Genomic DNA, 207 nt, shown 5'->3' with positions numbered 1-207 from the left:
CACAATCACGTACAACAATTTCGCTGACGGTGAGATTGAGAGAAGCCAAGTCCCCTTCCCCCGTGGCGGCCGGGAGGGAAATGGACACAACATGCTGGTGAGGCCCTCGGAGCGTCGCCTCGTCCGAACACGTCGAATTGCCGAAATATTCACGAACGTAATTCAGGTATCCGGACGCGTCTGACGTCACTAAATCCGTGCATCTGC

At 55.6% G+C, this 207-nt stretch overlaps 1 protein-coding gene across 1 annotated transcript in view; it reads right to left on the bottom strand.

The window, feature by feature from the left end:
• LOC119592135 overlaps positions 1 to 207 on the bottom strand; it is an 11,208-nt gene that overhangs the window by 4,123 nt on the left and 6,878 nt on the right. The window contains exon 4 of the mRNA XM_037940953.1: positions 14 to 203. Coding sequence (XP_037796881.1) covers positions 14 to 203 — 190 coding nt within the window. The remainder of the gene's footprint in view (positions 1 to 13; positions 204 to 207) is intronic.

The sequence above is a fragment of the Penaeus monodon genome, chromosome 29 (assembly GCF_015228065.2).
Source record: "Penaeus monodon isolate SGIC_2016 chromosome 29, NSTDA_Pmon_1, whole genome shotgun sequence".
Lineage (NCBI taxonomy): Eukaryota > Metazoa > Arthropoda > Malacostraca > Decapoda > Penaeidae > Penaeus > Penaeus monodon.
The sequence above is the reverse complement of the archived record's forward strand: the minus strand, read 5'-3'. Positions and strand labels throughout refer to the sequence as shown.